Here is a 13,924-nt window from a genome sequence, read left to right on the forward strand (position 1 = left end):
TTGGGGGAGTCCCAGCTAAAACCCCTTTCTCAGGAAGCCTTTTGCAGCCCCCCTTAACGGGAGCTCTTCCCTTCTATTTCCCATTTGTCTTGTGCAGAGCTGCCTAGTGTCCTCCACTGACCTGAGTTCCTCCTCTTGTGTCCCTAGTACTTAGCTTGGCCTGGGACTCGGGGCCTTCTGACCCCAGGGCTGTCCCAGTAGGTAGCTTAGCAAGTGCTTGCTGACTGACTGTGCGCCCACCTCTGCCTCGGGTCTGCCCAGCTTGGATTCTGGGCGAGTCTGACTCCCTCGGGGAAGCAAGTGGCCACCAGGGGGCTGCCGGACTCCTCCCTGGCAGGGTCTGGCGAGCAGTGTGCTGGCAGGGGCAGTGCCCCAGGCTGGCTAAGGGAGACTGCTGCGCCCCTCCTCCAGGGAGACTTCCCCTGACAACCCCCCCTTTTCCCTGGGGCCCGACAAGCCCTGGCCTGCCTGCTCCTCGGCACCCTCGGGCGTCCCTGGGGACGGGGAGGGCCGGCAACCCCAGCGCAGGTGACTCACACTCAGAACCACCAGGAAGGCAGCAGGTGGAGGGAGGGAGGGAGGGCCGGGCAGCAATCCTGCGCCTGGGGAAAGTCCCGCGGAATGAAGCAGGAAAGCCACAAATCTGGCTCCCGAGTCACAGAGCGAGGCCGTCAGGGCCCGGGGGTGACCCCAGGAGCCGCTTCCAGGGGCTCAGCAGGACCTGCCCTGTGACACCCCGCACCCCCGCAGGAAGCAGGTCCAAGGCTGGCTCCCAGCCCTCCCTGTCTTCAGGGACTCCTTACTATGACCCCAGCCCCCTCCCTTCTCCCCCCCACCCAGGAGGGCATGGCAGCCACGAAATGCCGCTCCCAGAGCAATCTCAGAGAGAGGTGGTCATCCCCAGGGTACCGTGGGCTCCCCCTCCTTGGAGGTCTTCAGGCAGAGAGGCCCAGGTGGGGATGGGGAAGGGAGGCCCAGGGGCAGCCATGGCGGGCCAGAGCCGGGAAGGAGGGCAGGAATGGTGGCGGGAGCAGGCTCCGGAGCCAGAAGACTAGGTCAGAGGTGAGAAGTGCCCCGGAGGGCAGAGTCTGGGGCTGGGTCAGAGCCCTCAGGGGAGCCCAGGGCTCTGGGGCACAGGTCTGGGACAGGAACCAGGCCCCAGGGAAGGACTTTTTATTGTTTGTTTTCCTAGATCTCAGGCCTGAAACCTATAAAAATGTCCCTAAATACGGCTGTTTATGATGTGTGGTGGAACTCAAAGTCCTTCCTCATTTGCTCCCAGGCAGGGCCAGGAGTGCAAATGCCCATCCGCTGCCTGTGCGGATGAGTAAACTTAAGGCTCAGACGGAACTCGATGTCCGCTCAAGGGGAACGGCGGGGGCTGGTGATCCATCGGAGAGGAAGGGGTGCCAGAGGGTCACTGGACGCCAGGCAGTGGCAATGGGGACCACCTGGCCCTTCCATGTACCTTCTCTGGCTCTGGTGGAGTCCGGGCAGCCCCACTGGGGCCTGGGGAATGACCAGAGGTCAGAGGCCGCAGCCTGGGGTCAGGGGTGAGCTGAGGTCCCCCCAGCCTCCCCCGCCCCAGCCACATCCTAGCTGCCCCTCGCTTACTTGTCTCTGCCCACTTCTGTCTCCCTGCCCATCCCAAATCTCCCACAGCCGAACCCCCTCCCCAAGTCCCTGAAGCCGAAGCTGGATTTTTTTGCTTTTTGAGGCAATCGGGGTTAAGCAGGATCACGCAGCTAGCAAGCCTCTGTTGTCTGAGGCAGGATCTGAACTCGGCTCCTCAGGACCCCTGGCATCCAGCTGCCCTCGAAGCCAAAGTTAGCTACACAGAGCTGCCCGGGGAGATGAGGAGGATGGCCAGGAACTGCAGTATAGAATGATAGCCCAGAGAAGGGGGGGCTGGGAGGGCAGCCAACAGGATGTCGTGGCCCTGGACCGCAGGGCGGGAACCAGGGGGAAACGCCAAGGAGGACCATTGTGCCATGTACGGCCCCTCCCCCCAGGCCCTTTCCGTGGGAACCAGCTAGTCCATTTCCAGCCTCAGTTTCTCCACCTGTAAAATGACTCTCCGAGGACTAAGGAGTGGGCGGCTAGCTCAGGGACTGGCTCCATGCCAGCCAGGAGCCCTCCTGCAGGGTGTCTCACTCAAGTTCAACATGTGATAGAAGGACAGGGGATGGTGGGTGCGCAGAGGGAAGATGAATGCTGAAAAGGGGCGCTGGGCCCCCCAAGACCCGGCAGGTGGGAGGCCTGGTCAGCGGCCAAGCCTCCCAGCAGGTGCCCTGTACTGGGGGCAGTCCTGCCTCCAGAGAGATAGAGAGCGCTTGTGTCACCCTCCCCTCCCCCCATGTCCCCTCCCTCTCCATCGAGGCAAGCCCTTGGCAAACACTCCACCTACTCCATGTCCTGCAACAGCCTGGCACCTGTGTGGTGGGGGAGGAGAGCCGGGAGCTCCCAGGCTGGCCAAACCTCAGGCAAATCAGCTCCTGGCGCCAGCCCCATCTGGCAGGTGGGGGCCGGGAAGGGCCGGCTGGACTCTGCACATGACTAGTTCTGAGTCGCCCCTGAACTCAAGGACACGGGCTAGGGACTGGCGGGGGGGGGGGGAACAAAAGGACCGAACCCCCCTTCTGAGCACCCCCAAATTGGGACCTCCTCACCCCCAGGGGAAGGGGTGGGAGAGGGGGAAGAAACAGAGCCCCGGGGAGGAACCAGCTGGGCTACACGAGAGATGGGGCACAGGACAGAGACAGCGGGAGGGAGAGAAACAACGAGAGAGACACCAAGTGACAGCTCAAATGGGAGAACCGGTCAGGCCAGCCCAGCCGTTGCCGGGTAACGGTGACCGCTGCTGACCTTCTCCTGACCAGAGCCTCTTCTTGGGTCAGTTCCTTTGGAAGCGCCCGGCAAACTGAGGCAGCGGCTCTGGGCCCAGACACCCAGGCCCCCGAAAATAGAGACTCTCCGGGCTCCCAGGAAAGGGGCAGGCCGGAGCCCAGCCTCCCACTCCAGCCCCCCACTCCAGCCCCGGCACAGGCAGCAGCTGCCCTGTTGCCTGGGAAACCCAGGCCCAGGTGGGGCCAGAGCCAAGCCAGGCCTAGGCAGCCTGGTATTTTTATGGAGTTCCAGCTCAATGCTCAGGCCCTGGGGAGCCGGGGCCAAAGTCCCCCGGGAGCCCGTGCTGGAGAAAAGGGGCACGGGGCAGAGAGGGTGGCTGGTTCCCTCCTGCTCCCCGCACTGCCACTCTGAGCCAGCCAGCAGCGCCCACCCACCCCTGCTGCCCACTTCTGCAGCCAAGCCCCCATCGCAGCGAGCTCTCCGGGCTGCCCTCACAGGAAAGCAAGAAGTAGCCCTCCGAGGACCAAGCCCTTGTCCAATGTCTCACTCGGCGAGTGACCGGGAATGGACTTTGAATGTTCAAGGAGGGAATCCTCCTGTCCTAGACTAAGTGTCTGCCTTTATTTCCTCATCTATAAAATGGGGACAATAGTAGCACTTCCTTCCCGGGGTTGCTGTGAGGATCAAGTGAGAACATTTGCCCAGCATGTGCCTGGCACAGAGTAGGTGCTTCACATTAGCTCCCTGCCCCCCCATCTGTTTCCCCATGTGCAAAACAGAGGGGTGGAACTAATAAATAAAAGGATGTTTCCTTTCAGCTTACAATCCTTTGGAGGAAGAGACCTCAGAGGTGGCAAGCCAGGAACCAAAGCAGGTTTCCCGCCCTCCACATTTTAGTTCCTGCTGGGCCGGGCCAGGCTCCAGAAGGAAGGTGACCACAGCTCCCATAAAACTTTATGGGGGGGGGGCTTGAACGCAGAGGCTCAGAGTCCCCCAGGAGCCCTGGGATGTGCCCCACCCTACGCAGATCATTGCCGGGGAAACGGCTCAGGCCAGGCTGGCAAATGGAAAAAATCTTTATTTTTGTACAATCAAAAGTCACAAGCTTCTGGACTTGGCCCTCCCCACGGTCTGCCCCTCTCCCCCTCCCCCTGCTGAGGGTGGGAGCTGGGTGGAGGGCAGCCCCGCTGAGCTGGGCCCCCGTCCACCCTCCCCAGAGGGTCAGGGCTGCTCTGACTCCCTAGAGCCTTCATGTCGGCCCTGGGCCCTTTCCCCAGATGGAAGGACTGGGGAAATGGCAACATCTGGGGGAGGGGGGACGGGCTGGGACCCCCCTCCCCCAGCGGCTCAGCTTGGATCCGTGGGCGTCCGTCCATCACCTCACTCCCTGGTGGGCCGAAGGGGCTCACCCGCACTCACACAGCACACTCACACAGCACACACGCACCCCTCCCCCCCCAGTGCTCAGCATCAGGCTTTGTCCAGTTTGCAGTAGAGGTACATGGACACGACCATGGCGGCCAGCTGGAGGGAGAGAGAGAGATAGGCCGAGTGAACGGGGGATGGGGGGCAGAGGCAGGCAAGGGGTGGGGCAGGAGGGAGCCTCCCCTTCCCCCGCCCTGCACTGGCCCTCTCTGGGCTTAGGAGTGCCTGGAGAAAAGCTCCCCCTCCCCCCAAGGAGCCTTCTTGGCTCTGTCTCCACAAGGATCAGAGAGATGGGAAGTGGGTTCTTGGGCCCTTCCCCCAGCCCAGCCCGACCCGCCAGGGTCTCACCTCCAGGGCCCCGAAGCCCACGGCCACGCCGCCCACCACAGACGCGTTGGTGCGGATGCTTTTCAGGAGCTGTCCGAAGCAGCCCTGGGGAGGGAGGGGGAGGATTGGCCCCGGGCCCGGCGCCCCCACGGCCTCGGTCCCCCCCAAAGCCCTCATCTCCCGCCTTGGCTCTCTCCTCACAGCCCCTCCGGAGCACCTGAGCCCCGCCCCAGCCCCTCCAGCGCCACCAGGGCCTCCCGCCTGACTCTTCCCCCCCCTTCTCTGGTCAGGAACCTTCAGGGGCTCCCGGCGCCCCGAGCCACAGGCCGCCCTCTGCCTACCTTGACATTGGCCTCACTGGCCGCCTTTGCCGAGCAGACGGCCGTGTGGTTCTTACAGCAGAAGGAGGGGAACTGATTGTACTTCTTGTAGAACGGAGAAGACTCAAAGTCTGTGTAGTTGTTGAAGCCACAGCAGTGGAGCTGGGGAGGAGGAGGGCCAGTCAGGGCCTGGGTGGCACCGGACCTCATCCCTTCCAACCAAGGGGCTCCCGGAAGGAAGAGCCGTGTCCTCCTCCCCCCACCTGGGTGCTCCCCAGCGCTGATGGGGCCATCCTCCCCCCTGGGTGCTCCCCAGCGCTGATGGGGTCGTCCTCCCCTGGTCTGGGTGCTCCCCAGCACTGATGGGGCCATCCTCCCCCCTGGGTGTTCCCCAGCGCTGATGGGGTCGTCCTCCCCCGGTCTGGGTGCTCCCCAGGGCTGATGGGGCCATCCTCCCCCCTGGGTGTTCCCCAGCGCTGATGGGGCGTCCTCCCCCGGTCTGGGTGCTCCCCAGCACTGATGGGGCCATCCTCCCCCCTGGGTGCTCCCCAGCGCTGATGGGGCCATCCTCCCCCCTGGGTGTTCCCCAGCGCTGATGGGGTCGTCCTCCCCCCCGCCCGGATGCTCCCCAGCGGTGATGGGCTGCCCCCTCCCATCCGCTCGGAGCAGGGCCCGCACCCACCCCTTCCATGGTGCTGTTCCACACTTGGGTGACGTCCGACTGCTGCCCGTAGTCCTTCTGGATCACCGGCACGACCAGGGTGTTGAGCAGGTTCTCCGCCTGGAAAGAGCACAAATGGCTTTCACCTCCCGTGTCCGGCCCCGACTCTTTGCCCAGCCCTCCCCTGCCCGCAGACTGTGCCCACCTCAGGCCTGGCGCCTCTATTCTCCCCATGGCCAGCTCTACAAGCTCCCAAATAACCAGCTTTTTATGCCCAGATTGGGGCCTGTTCCCCAGACATCTCTTCCAGGCCCTTCTCAGAGTGGCCCCTCCCCCTCAAGGCACAAGGGAGCCACCGGGCCCTGTCCTTGCCCTGGCTCCCGAGGCCTGGACCATCCTCCCTCTCCTCCCTCCCCTCCCCCCCCTGCCTCCCAGCCAGGCTTCCCCGGCTCAGGCGGCCTCGGACTTCCCTGCTGCCCGGAGGATCAAGTACAAACTCCCTGACAATGACAACTCTCCACGGCCGAGCCAGGCCTGCCCCCCCTAGTTTCCCATTAGGCCGGAAGCTTTGTGAGGAAGGACTCCCTGCCTTCTTTATCTCCCCCGCCCTCAGCAGCCCCTCTGTTAACTCTCACCCTCATTAATGATAACGATGCCCAGCTTTGAGATTTGGAAAGTGGTTACAAATATTATCTTTTTATCTTCACAACTTTGGAGGGAGGTGCTCTTACTGCCCCCATTTCACAGCTGAGAAAACTGAGACTGACCAAAGTCAAGGGCAGGACCCAGGAAGTGTGTGAGGTGGAGTTTGAATTCAGATCTTTGGGGGTCTTTCTGCCCACCCCCTGCCAGTAGCCTCCTCCAGGATCTGGGCCAGATTCCCCTCCCAGCATGGCAAGGCCCCCTCCTAGGACTCTGTACTGTGAGACTCTCATGAGCTCGTTTCCCTCTAAGTGATACTGTAACATGCCGTGGGAATTTGGGGCTCACGCCCCCATCTAGGATGGGAGCTTCTGAAGGACGGGGACCTGTCCTGCTCTCTCCTGCCCCTGGGCACAAGGCTTGGAAATGGCTGGCTCCCTTCTACAGGGAGAGAAACTGAGAACTCCCTCCTCCCTCCGGGCTGGTCCCGCCGGAACGGCTCTGGCGCTGACCGACCCTCCCAGAGGGCCCAGCTCTCTTCCTCCCCGGGGGCTCCTCGGACCCGGCCACCGCCTCTGGCTCCCCATCTGGGCCCTTTCAGGTCCCTCTCTTGGTCAGTGCTCCCGGGCGCCTTCCCTGGCCCCCCTGAGCCATCCGCCCCTTCCTTCTCTATTCCAACTCACCAGGGAGGTGTAGACCAGGGCGACCACGGCAGAGGCGATCTCAGCAATGAATATTATGAGCAGGATGGAGAAAAACTGGGGAGAGCAGAAGCCAGGAGGGAAGACAGTCACAGACTGAAGGAGATGGGGTGGGGGGAGAGGACTCTGGGAGTTTCTGGAGACCCAAGGACTGGACGGAGGCCCCCTCACCCACTCCCTACAGGCCAGCAAGGAAGGGCCGTTCTTACCCACCTCCACTCCAACAGGGAATGTCTCCTCAGAGCCCCCAAGTCTAGGGTGTTCCAGGGGCAAATTTTGGGCCCATGAGCCTAGAGGTGGAGGGAAGGGGGGGTTCCATGGGTCGGAGGGGACCTTACCATTAACAGCACACATTTGCTCTCCTTCTGGGCCCCGTAGCACCCCAGGAAGCCCAGCACCAGCAGGGCGCAGCCCGCGGCGATCAGGAAGTAGCCTACGTTCACAAACTGCATGGCGCTGGCCGACACAGGCCCGAAGATCTTCAGGAAGGAGGCGCCGTCCAGAGAGACCCATATTCCCACTCCCAGCAGGGAGACGCCACAGAGCTGGGGGCACAAAGGGAGCCCAGTGAGGGCAGACCCAGGCCAGCCTCCCGCCCCGGGGTGGAAAGGCAGGTCTCCAGCACCCTGTACCCCTTCCAGAGCTGCCCTGGGGGGACCTGGCCAGGGGCTCACACAAGGGAAACCAGAGAGCGCAAGGGGCTTAGCTAGGCTTCTGCTCCCCTGCTGAGTGAGAAATCTAGAAGGAAACTCCTGCTCACATGGCACTACTGTGCACTAAGCACTCTCCCCGTCTCTCTGACGCTCACAGCAATCCTGCCAGAGTGGTGGCGGCTCTCCCTTACAGCTGAGGGATAAGCAGACCCGTCTGACATGACGTGCCCATGACCACACAGCTGGAAGGGGCCGGGGTCCCATCCACACTGGGCCTCCGGGAGGGCACTCCGGCTGCTGCTGAGGGCCTGGCCGCACTCTTAGCACGGGAGGACGCGTCCAGACCTCCTCTCCCAAACACTGGTGACCCCAGAATCACAGCACCCCTGACCCTCCATGCCGACCGGTACCAGAACAAGAGCCTCTCACCCCCTTTCCTGTAGTGTCCCTGACCAGGGGGCTTCCAGCTTCAGCTTAAAGACCCGCCCCTCCCTAGTGGCGGGGGAGCACTGCTCCGGTCAGGGAGATCTTCGCCCGGATGTTCTGGGACCCCCCCACAGCTCCACCAGGCGGATCCCCCTCCTTCCACAAGGCACACACATTCCCATGCTTGAGGACGGCCATCACGATCCTTCCCCTGAGCTTCCTGTCCTCTGGGCCGGCATTTCCAGCTCTATTAAATGACCCTCACTCGGTCTGGCCATTGCCCTCCAGTGCCCTCCCAGGGTTTCCCCCCAGATTTAAGCTGGCCCAAAATACAGCGTCAGACTCCGAGGCTCTCCTTCCTGCTCTCCCCTGGGCACTTAGATGGGCTAGAGCTAAGGACACACACCACACACACACACACACACACACACACACACACACACACACACGCACCAAGCCCGGATTCAAATCCTATTTCTGTCCTCTGTATTATAAACGCCCATTTCTAGAATTCTTCCAAGGTTCACTTGGCTCAAAATAACCATTCAAATGAAATACAGGAGCCATTATCTTCATTTTACAGAAGAGGAAACAGAGGTTAATTGATTGGCTCAAGTTCAGGTAGCCAGGAGCCAGAGGCAAGGGCTCTGGGGGAAGCTCTCTTGGCAGTGGAGCTGGGGCCACTCCCCTTCTTCTCTGGGTCTCAGTTTCCCCTTCTGTCAAGCGAAGAAGGACAGGCTTCAGACACTTGGAAGGGTCTCTCCCTGTGTTTCTGTCTGGTCTCTAACGCAGAAACCGAGAGAGAGAGGAAGGGATTGGCCCGAGATCCCACAGCGACCAAACCCATGTGGTCCCTTCCCCTGGGCACACCCAAGCCCAGATTAGCACCTTATCTACGTAAATAGCACCCACATGCCTGGTCACCCCCACCATGCAGTTAGGGGAACAGAGGCCCAGCTCTGCCGGACCTCTAGAGAAGGGGATTCCCCCCCCCCCAGTTCAGAGTTGGGTCTCCGTAGAGAGAAGTTCTGGGGAGCTGGGCTCAAGCTGGTGGCAGGAGGAAGTTTGCCTGGGTACCAGCTGGGTGGGCCCAGAGCGGGATTAACATATATTTGTCTGAAGAAGAAAGGAACCAAGAGCAAAGGGGTCAGGTTTCAAGGGAGCCAGGAATCCTGTTCTTCCCCTCTGGCTCTGAGGGCAAACCGGATCTGCTTTTAACCCTGGTCAGGCCAGAATTCCAGAACGGCCCCAATCTATTCTGAGCCTTCTCTGAGGGCACAGAGGACCTACAAGGAAGGTCAACATTCTACCTTCGAGGCCTCCTTGCCCTTACCCCCCCAGACCTCCCTTCTCTCCCTACAGCCCCCAGGCTGAACACATTCTTCCACAATTCCACCCTGCCTCACACAGTCAGGGTCACATGAGGTCCAGTACAAGCAAGCAGATAAAACACACTAAGGTGGAAAATGAGAGCCCAGGGTTCAAATCATGGCTCCATTACTTCCTACCAGGGTCCCTTAGCTTCTTCATCTGTAAAATGGCGACAGTGACACTCACTGGTCTTCCCTGCCTTCCTTACAAGATCATGGAGAGGTTACAGAAACAGGAAGCTGAGCTGTGTCCACTCAAGCCTCAGGATCAGCTCTGGCCACGTCAGTCAGGAGAGTCCTGGGGGGCCCCTCTGGCCCTGGACCAACGGGGAGCTTCTGGAGTGGTGTATAGTACAAGAGTCACCCAGGCCCTGGGACCTAGACTGGACTCAGGCTGGTTCCTCTTCCCCTCCCAGAGCCTGAGAAGGCCGCTTCTTTTTTTTCCTTTTTTCCCTGACACCTTGCCAGCCTCTCCTTCTTCACCTTACATTACTTTCTCTAGCTCCTGGTTTCCATCCCTCACTGCCCTCCCAGACTTCTCCCGCCAAGTTTAGAAATGGCCCAACAATGACCTTGTGTCCATCCTCATTCTCTAAGACTTCTGCTCTTCTTTTCCTCTCCTGCTAGTTATCCTGCCTCATCTGGCTTCTGGGACGGCTATGACAGAGCCTTTGTTCTCTTTCTACTGGAAGACCCATTCTTTTCACCCTCTCCTTACCACCTGCCAAGCCTCCAGCATCCTTCCTGGCCTCTCCTCCCATCTCAGGGGATGAGGCAGCCCTTCTCTCGTCCAGCACTAGGACACTCGCCCCACTCTGCTCCTGTCTCTCAGGGAGGAAGCATCCACTGACCCTCATCTTCACTGCTACCTACATGTATTCTGAGTCTCCCCAACTTTAAAAAAACCCTCCCCATCTGCTCTAATATTCCCCAACTTCCCAAGACCTCTCCCCTCACTCACCACCCGGACACTCACAGCCTCCATTTCCTTTACTCCCTTCTCTGGGCCTGAAAGGGTCCAAACTTATCAATGACATTCTAGCTGTCGACTCCAAAGCCATCCTTCTTACCTTTCTGCTTGACCTCTCCATGGTTTTTGACAAGGGTTGGACTAACCCTTTCTGGAAACTCTCTCGTCTTTCTTTCTAAGATATTTTTGTTTCTTCTGGTTCTCCTACTGGTCTGAGTGTAGCTGAATCATTCTCCCACTCCCTGACTGGGCAAGTTCCCCAATACTCCATGCTAGGCCCTTTTTCTTCTCCATCTAGTTCTCATAAGTAACATAGGATGATAGAAAGAAGACTTGATTTGGGGCAGAACATCTGTGTTCAAATCCCCCTGGGATCTTGAACAAATCATTTAAACTTTTTTAGGCGTCACTTTCCATTAACTCTAAGATGAGAGACATGGACTTTGTCTTTGAGGCTCCTTCTAGATTAAGAGCTATGAACCTGTGCCTTCTCTGCCAATGATTTCCAGATCTCTATGTTCAGTTCCCTGATAAACTTTCATACAGTAAATGCCTAATAAATGCTTATTAACTACTTAAGCTGGATTCCTGTGATATCAACACTGAAGATAGAAAAAGTACTTAGACTAGTCATCCAGGTCAATACCCTCATTTTATATACGAAACTGAGACCCACAGAGAGGTGACTTGTGAGTAAGCAGAAGGCGGCTTCAGACCCAGCTCCCCTGGCTCAGAAATCTGGTGGTTTTTTCCCCAGCACGAATTTCTCCCTAGGTGTTGTCCCTGCAACTCTGGAACTTCTTCCTCATTCATCCTCTTCCTCCCTTTAATCTAAACTCAGACTGTCTTTATTTCTAGAGATGGCAGAAGGCAGGGCTGCTCTCCTCCCAGGGAATAAAGGCTCCTGATGCCCTGATCCTCCCCTCTCCTTTGCCCCCCACATACAAATACATGCCAAGGTCTGTGGAGTCAAAGAGCTGCCAGGTCAGAATACTCCAAGGTGTTGAAGTCCAACCCCCTGCCTACCATAGCAACCCTCTAGCCAGCATCCCCAGATAGTGGGGGGTGGGGAGTCCTCTGGTCTCAAACCTTTCTGCTCACAGGGAGCGTGTAACTTCATGGTGGCCAATTTCCCTTCTCCCTGCCTATTATTTCTAAACTCTTGCCATTATCACCTCTTGCCTGGACCATTCCCTACAGTCTATCCTTGCAGCTCTTGCCAAAGTAACTTTGCTGGGGGAGGTGAAGGAGGCTTAGGTACAGGATCCAGCCTATTTTAGTGATTGTAGCATTCAAGGTCCTCAACAATCTGTCTCCAGGTTACCTTTCTTCTCCTTTCATCCTAGCCACTCAGCTCAGTTCTAGGATTCTCCTCCCCTCCTCAATCCCCCACAATAGAAGTTCTTCAGGTCCCTCAGGGGAACTAAGCCTTCACCAACCTCCTCCTCTCCTCCTCCTCCCAGTCTATCCTACTCTATGGACCCCTTTCCCTCCCCCTAGTATCTGTCCTTTTCTCTCAGCCTCCAGAGTCCTAGCTACATCCCCCATCTCAACAGAAAGGGCAGGGCCCAGGTTTTACCCTCCGGGCTCCAAAGAAGCAGGGGGGAGGGGAAAGGGGAGGAGGAGATAAAGCTCTGGGGAAGGGTACGGCGGTGGAGTCAGGCCTCCTCTTTCCCCTCAAGCAAAACTAAAGGGGCTGCACGTGATGCTCAGAACCCTCTCTAGGACCTAGATTCTCTCTAGTCGGGGTCATGTTGACAAGTCCTGGTGCCCCAGTTTCCCCTCCAACAGTGAAAATGCCATTAATCCTAGCTCCCCTTGCTTTAGAGGTGGGACTCCAGCAGTACAAGTTCAAGGATCCCCATTTTACAGAAGAGAAAACAGACACTTGCATCTGCCAGGATCTAAAACCTGCCCTGTCCCAACTCCAGATGCTGAAACTCTCTTCCCCTCCCGGTCTCAGCTGACTCCCACATCTCCGGATCTCCCAGATCTCCCAGCTCCTCGCTCTCAGAACAGGATTTCAGGATCCCCGCTCTACCCAGGTGGGGGAACCGCCCCCGCAGGTGGCCCGGTCTGGCTTTAACCTTCAGCCCATCTTTTCTCTCCCGACTCATACCAACTGCCCCAGCCCAGAGCGGGGAAACTGAGCCCCGGGGACAGGGAGGCGGGCATTTCCCGCTCGGGTGCCCCGGGGGACCTTGCCTCGGAAGAACCACCCCCCCCTTCCCCAGCCCCAAGACTTACAAAGATGAGGAGGTTAAAGATAACCATGGTGACCTTCAGGAAGGTAAAGCAACTCATTTTGGCTCCTGGGGGCAGAGCAGCAGACAGTTAGGGGGGTAGGACGACCCCTTCCCAGACCATCCCCCTCCCGCTAGGTTCCGCGAAGCCCCCGGCCACCGCCCGCCAGCTCCCGGGGCTGCTCCCTCTCCTCCCCGCACCTGTCCAGGGCCCCCGGAGGGCGGCAGCTGCGCTGGGAGTTAGAGCGGGGGCGGGCGGTGCACCGGCAGGGTTCGGACCCCGCACCTGTAGGGATCAGCCGGGACTGAGCGCAGAAGTCCAAGAGCTCCCGCTCGCTGCCGCCGCCGAGGCTCACCTGAGCCACCTCAAGCCCGGGGCGGCTTTTTATGGGCCCCGCCCCGGCCCGCCCCGGCCCGCCCGGGCTGGCCCTGGGTGCTTGCTGCCCCCTGCTGCCCCGGGCCGGGGGCGCAGGTCGGACAGGTGGGCCGGGGCTCGGCGTGGGGCTTGAGGCCCTCCGGTGGCCAGTTTTGAAGATCGGTGGCACTTAGCAACCGACCCATTGCGTGGAGGAGGAGACTGAGGCCGCACGGCTCGCGAGTGGTGGGGTCCGGGGCGGTCGCTTCTCTTCTACCGGCTTCTTCAAGTTCCTTTGGGGAAAAAGCACATTTGGGTCCGCTTGACCGCTCCTGACCCTCCCAGCTCTGAGTCCTGAGATTCTCGGTCCCGCTCCCGTGGGCAGAAGGTCTCGTGTCAAGCGAGACAGAATTTCCGCCGTCAAGAGCAGGAAATGGAAGCTCCGAGCGGGACACCGACGTGCCCGAAGGCACACAGTCAGCAGGGGGTGCGAAACGGGACTGCTGACCCCCAGTGACCCCTCTCCCGGCCGTTAGAGAGATGGACTTCCTGGGCTTGCACCAATCCCGCCCCTCCCCCTGAGGACACAGACCCCCCCCAAACCCCCACACGCAGCTCCTGTCCCCCATCCCACTCCCAGGACACACCGGGCCTAGCGGCTGGTGTCTCACCGGCCGCCTCTGACACCTGGTCCCCCCCTCCCTCCTGTCCCCCTCCCCCCAGGCTCTCATCACCTCACCCCCGCCTCCTGAGGGCTGCTTGTCCCCACTCTCTCCTCACCTCGGCCCTTTCTTCTTCAGCTGCTGGTGAACTTCCTACATCTCGAGTCTGACATCATCAGCTTCTAAAACTCGAGTGGGTCCCTAGGACCTCCCAGAGCAAATGCAAACCCTTTCTTTGAAGTTCGAAGCCCTTCCTAACCCACCCTGCACCCCACCTCCACCTCTTTGGCCCCCATGGAACTCTGGGAGCCAGTGACACTGA

At 59.7% G+C, this 13,924-nt stretch overlaps 1 protein-coding gene across 2 annotated transcripts; it reads right to left on the reverse strand.

The window, feature by feature from the left end:
- Positions 1-3,905: 3,905 nt before the first annotated feature.
- TSPAN1 (tetraspanin 1) lies at positions 3,906-12,969 on the reverse strand. 2 transcript variants are annotated; one of them, XM_074266062.1, is made up of 8 exons: positions 12,872-12,969; positions 12,590-12,654; positions 7,262-7,468; positions 6,906-6,980; positions 5,602-5,700; positions 4,941-5,081; positions 4,621-4,704; positions 3,906-4,371 (listed from the first exon to the last, which is right to left on the reverse strand). In XM_074266062.1, the coding sequence occupies exons 2-8, from the start codon at positions 12,644-12,646 to the stop codon at positions 4,318-4,320; spliced, it is 717 nt and encodes a 238-aa protein (XP_074122163.1). In that variant the 5' UTR covers positions 12,647-12,654; positions 12,872-12,969; the 3' UTR covers positions 3,906-4,317. The 2 variants fall into 2 exon arrangements, with proteins under 2 accessions (XP_074122163.1, XP_074122164.1); XM_074266063.1 differs by having other exon boundaries at positions 12,787-12,962.
- Between the last annotated feature and the right edge of the window lie 955 nt (positions 12,970-13,924).

The sequence above is a fragment of the Sminthopsis crassicaudata genome, chromosome 4, assembly GCF_048593235.1.
Source record: "Sminthopsis crassicaudata isolate SCR6 chromosome 4, ASM4859323v1, whole genome shotgun sequence".
NCBI lineage: Eukaryota > Metazoa > Chordata > Mammalia > Dasyuromorphia > Dasyuridae > Sminthopsis > Sminthopsis crassicaudata.

What these genes read in the sequence shown, in the direction of transcription:
- TSPAN1 (XM_074266062.1), bottom strand. Translation starts at nt 12,646, where the DNA reads ATGAGTTGCTTTACCTTCCTGAAGGTCACCATGGTTATCTTTAACCTC. An exon ending in GCAAATGTGTGCTGTTAATG is followed by an intron (nt 6,981 to 7,261) that starts GTAAGGTCCCCT and finishes TGCTCTCCCCAG; the next exon opens with TTTTTCTCCATCCTGCTCAT. An exon ending in CCCTGGTCTACACCTCCCTG is followed by an intron (nt 5,701 to 6,905) that starts GTGAGTTGGAAT and finishes TGCTCTTTCCAG; the next exon opens with GCGGAGAACCTGCTCAACAC.